The 4641-nt window shown below is 38.2% G+C and overlaps 1 protein-coding gene across 1 annotated transcript in view; it reads right to left on the minus strand.

The window, feature by feature from the left end:
- Positions 1-289: 289 nt before the first annotated feature.
- Positions 290-4641, minus strand: part of LOC104295330 (neuronal acetylcholine receptor subunit alpha-7-like) — a 67911-nt gene continuing 63559 nt past the window's right edge. The window contains exon 10 of the mRNA XM_009895070.1: positions 290-1304. Within this exon, the coding sequence (XP_009893372.1) occupies positions 783-1304 (522 nt within the window). The 3' untranslated portion in view covers positions 290-782. The remainder of the gene's footprint in view (positions 1305-4641) is intronic.

Here is a 4641-nt window from a genome sequence, read left to right on the forward strand (position 1 = left end):
ACCCATGTCCCAAGAGATCAGAGACACTTTGAATTAAGCAGACTTTCAAGATGACAGCAACAATAAAAAGTGAGAGACTTAAGAAGGCACTCTTAATGATACTATATGATTGTCAGCATGGAGATGGAATTTTTTTTCAACCTCAAAACCAGTATTTCCTAATTAAAAAAAAATAAAAAAGAGAAGTAATATTCTGGGGAAAATACATTCTGTTAACATTTTTACTGAAAAAACATTCCAGTGACTTCACTAGTAAGAGCTAATATGATGATAGTTTATTTTTATAAATGCAATGTACATCATCATTACACTGTGGAGATATGTCTGTGAAATATGAGAAGTGAATGTCACAGCCACAATAAACAAAAATGATAAACCACAAATATACTGAAAAAACAAAAAATGCTGTAAAGGTTTTGGTCATCAATGATCACTTAAACATTTAATAGAATCTAAAAGTTCACAAATTCATAGTGACACATTGATCCTAGTGTAAATTTGTAATAAATTCATTACAGATTTGAATTCTTATCTATCATTTGTAACAGACAATGACACAATTATACACCGCACTAGTCTATGAAATTAGTAACAGAGTTCAGTATCTTTACTATTCAGTAACTACAATCACTAACATCAGGAATTATTACCTCCTGAAATTATTTTCATCCCCTTTAGTGTATGTTAGCACATATAAGAACAATTCTCTATCTGAGTTCAATTTTCTAGCATAATTACTGGCAATATTCACTTTTATATTATTGTGCTCATCTTTGAAATGCCTATGCAAAATCCTTTGAAACAGCTTCTATAAAATTTGGAGCAGACATGAATATTGTGAATGTGCAAATGATAGCAAAAAGTGTAAATGCAACCAGGCATAATCTGTCTATGACAGCAGCTGCAAACTTCCACTCACTGCAGATCTCTTCACCCTCATCTTGTTTCCTGAAGCGCATTGCTATGAACTGAACTTCCTCCAGGATCTTCACAATCACTGGAGTAGTATCCATTAAAGCTGTCTTTTGAAGAAGCTCAGTATCTTCTGGTAAGGGGCAAGTAATCTTTCCACTCTTGCTACCCAGATCATTCTTCTGGGGGCAGCACTGATTATCCATTGCGTGGTAGCTATAGATCATGTTGCCGTTGCTGGACTGGTGCCCAGGTAGGACGTTCATCTCCATGCTGTTTACTCTCAGATGGTGCTTCGGATAGCTATATTTGCAAGAGAGGGGCTTTAGATTTTCTCCGGGTTTTTTCATTCGTAAAAACCAAGCACACCAATTCAGTAGGATGATACGGACCTGAAAAGGAGTGATGATAATAGAAATAAAGAGAACTTTTCTGCATTTCTGAAACATTTCATTACTATTATAGTTAGTGTGTATGGTCCTTTAGAAAGACTGACTGCTTTCAGTGTTCTCTAGCTATCTGCCTTCAAATGTTATTTTTGGTGTCTGGCTTCTTCCTAAGAATGACCTTTTTTTTTGTTATGTCTTGAACATATGGGTGTTCAAAGCCTACTTACCTTATAAAGCAAAAGAGATGTAAAATCTTACTTTACAAAATGTTTTTGAAGTCTTGTTTTCACAAACAATCCCAGATCTCTGTAATTGAGTAGGGGGCACAAAGTTGGCTGCATGGTTTTTAACCATTTCTCAGATAGTATGGAAAGACACACTGAAATATTTTGAGGGACAATGTTTTGACTCTACTGAAAAAAACCTATACAACAGACTAACAGCTGTTTTTAGCACATTCTGTAACCCCAACTCTATTGTTTAAGTCTAAATAAACAATCTCAGTTGTTGGCTCGTATTTTTTATTTGAAAGACATTTTGATCCTTCTTTGAAGAGTTCAGCCACATAATGCAGCATACCTTTTTTCAAAAGAATAATAATAAATCAATTAAATTGGGCAGTTCAAAATCTGAATGTAGTATTAACTGATGTAATTTCCCTGTGCTCTGGTGTACAACTGCTCTGGCGCATCATGAAAGTGCTCTAACCTGCACACGGCAGATTGTGCCCCATATGTTTCTTGTCAGGGTCATCTAATGACCTAACTCCAGAGAGTGCAGCCAGCATTTTTTCCCGGTGAATTGATCATCAGATGTCTTGCCTGAAAGTTGAGCCTGCTGTGACTCCTGTTGTTAATACTCTTTGCTGTGAAAGGCAGTAAAAAGGCTGTAAAATCAGTAACTTCGTGTGTGGCAGCAAATTAAATCAGTAAAATCTAGAAATTATGGAGTCCTTCATGTATTATGTGGATATTTGCAAACTGCTTGTGACCTTTCTTCCAGGAACACAGGTGGCCTCTTTAACGACTTCAGCTCTGGTTGCAAGTGAAATAAGCAATGTGATCCTGCTCCAGTCACTTTGGCCATGTTTGCCTCTGGACCACACTTTGCCTCTAAGGATTTTTTAGATGCAGGAATGAGTTGTCTCCTGTGTTTGAACAGTACAGATGCTGAGATGGGGAATTACAGCTAGCACTTTGAGCTGCTGCAGTAATGACAAGTTTAATTTCAGAAAGGATGAGGCATTAATTGCACAGGTGGAAATAACAGTAAAAGCCAAAAACTATGACTAAGTGGAAGATGGTTAACCAATTTTTAAATGCTAGTGTACGGTCTTCTGGTTACAGGACACAGCTCTGTGCCATTTTCTGCAAGCCTTTCTGCTTCTGTCCCACTAATGAATCTTTTGTTCTTCATCCTTTTTCTTGTGATTCTTACTATTTGGCTTTTGTTGAGGTCTTTAAATATTTAATTATTTCCTTCATGGTCACCACAGACAAATAGAAAACTATAATGTAGCAGCCTAAAACTCGATCCTGCATTTAATTGAACTTAGTTAATTAAAATTTCCTTTGCATGCTTATGGACACAAAATGGAACATCATGGAACAAAATAAAGGTGTTAATTGCTAGTAATATTTAAACAGTGCCAGTGGCAAAGGGGAGAGAGAAATTAATTCTCCAGCTTGGTGAAATTCTAAAATACTAAGCCAGACAAACTTTCATATTACAAAATGTTAATACAACTGCTTTAGGTCTGGAAGAAGTCGTGAAGTGAAAAAGTTCTATTTTAAAGAAATGATACTTTTTCCTTCATGGCAAAGCGTTTACTCCTTAGGCAGTTTCTTGAGGGAAACTGCATTTATAAATACAACCAAAACCATTTCGCATAGAAAAATAAATACATAGAAGACAGCAAGACAATTTTTAATTTGCTTGAACTTCCAAATAACCTATTTCCTTGGACAGAGGCATCAATCTGTTCTTGTCTTACCAATTAATTCATGAGAGAGATGCAGCATAGGGGTTGTTGCAAAACAGCCAGAAATGACAGTATGATGTAAGTTCTCACTTGTATTATCATATCTGGGTTTCTGTGAAGAAAGGACACAGGTACAGCTGCCCTCAGAGGTCAACAGCCTAACACTGCTGTGACCATCTTCATCAAGGTACTCTCTGAACCATAATACAGCTGTAGTACCACCCCGCATCACAGCCATTTGCCTGTCTTAGTTCACAGGGGACAATCTCCCATTAAAGCTCTCCTGACAAGGGCATCAGCACCTGGGCAAATCTGTGCATGTGCAGGTTTAAAGCATATAAAAAGAAAAGCCTGAAACCTAATGAACCTCTGTTAGGCACAACAAAGAACCAGAGTGCTCTTGCCTTTCCCACAAAATACTTTTTTCTCTCTGTGCTTGGTCTGTCCATATCTCTCACCTACGCAACAATCTTGGTTTTCATCAAAAGCAGGTCAATGGAGCTGTAACCCATGCCTGATGTTACCACTCCCAAACTGCTCCTTAGATGGACCTTCTTTATTAGTCTTTCCCATGCTAGGTCAGCTGATGTTATCAGAATTGTCAAGTAGGCAGCAGCTTTCAGCACTCAACTGAGTAGCCAGCAAATGCCCTGACTGAATCCCTCCAGTTGAAACTCCTGTCTTGGAAAAAGTTGAGTTATTAAGTCATCAAAGATTAATAGAAAGGAAGGCACAATTCTCATCAGGGCAGAAGTGAGCAACTACAGAATTCTCAGTAAGGGAAGAAGTGAGCACCTACAGAAAGGCTAAATGCTAATGTGTACATCAGCCTCCCTCTTGTGGTTCAAGGGCCAAGCACAGAGGCCTTGAGAGACAGGCAAGGAAAAGAAGCTGCTCAACTTGAAGTGGTTTAGAAAGTAGGTGTTTAACCAATGCAGTCAGTTAAATCTTCTAGGTCTGGAGCTGCTCCCACACAAGGCCAATGCCTGCTCCCACAACTTATTCCAGCAGCTAATTCCATTTAAGCAGGAGGGGAGAACAATCCTGTAACAATATCTAATTAATCAGCATCAGAGCTTTGCAATAAACTGACCTCTGGCTCTGCCAGGATGAGGAGGTTGCAGCGAATAAGTGGGTCATAGGGGTATCTGCTGGGACTGGATTTCCAGAAAACAAATTTCAGGTAAGCAATTTCCTTCTTTTTGCAGATGACTATTTTAGATTCCTGGTTTTTATTGAGGAAAAAATCTTTCAGGGTGTCTCTGTAAGAAACACCTGACATAGGCAGACAGGTTAAAAAAAAGAGACTTTGCCATGAATCCCAGTGACTGAGCCTTGCCCATGGCTTGCAGCAGACTA

Source organism: Charadrius vociferus, unplaced genomic scaffold (genome assembly GCF_000708025.1).
Source record: "Charadrius vociferus isolate BGI_N301 unplaced genomic scaffold, ASM70802v2 scaffold271, whole genome shotgun sequence".
Lineage (NCBI taxonomy): Eukaryota > Metazoa > Chordata > Aves > Charadriiformes > Charadriidae > Charadrius > Charadrius vociferus.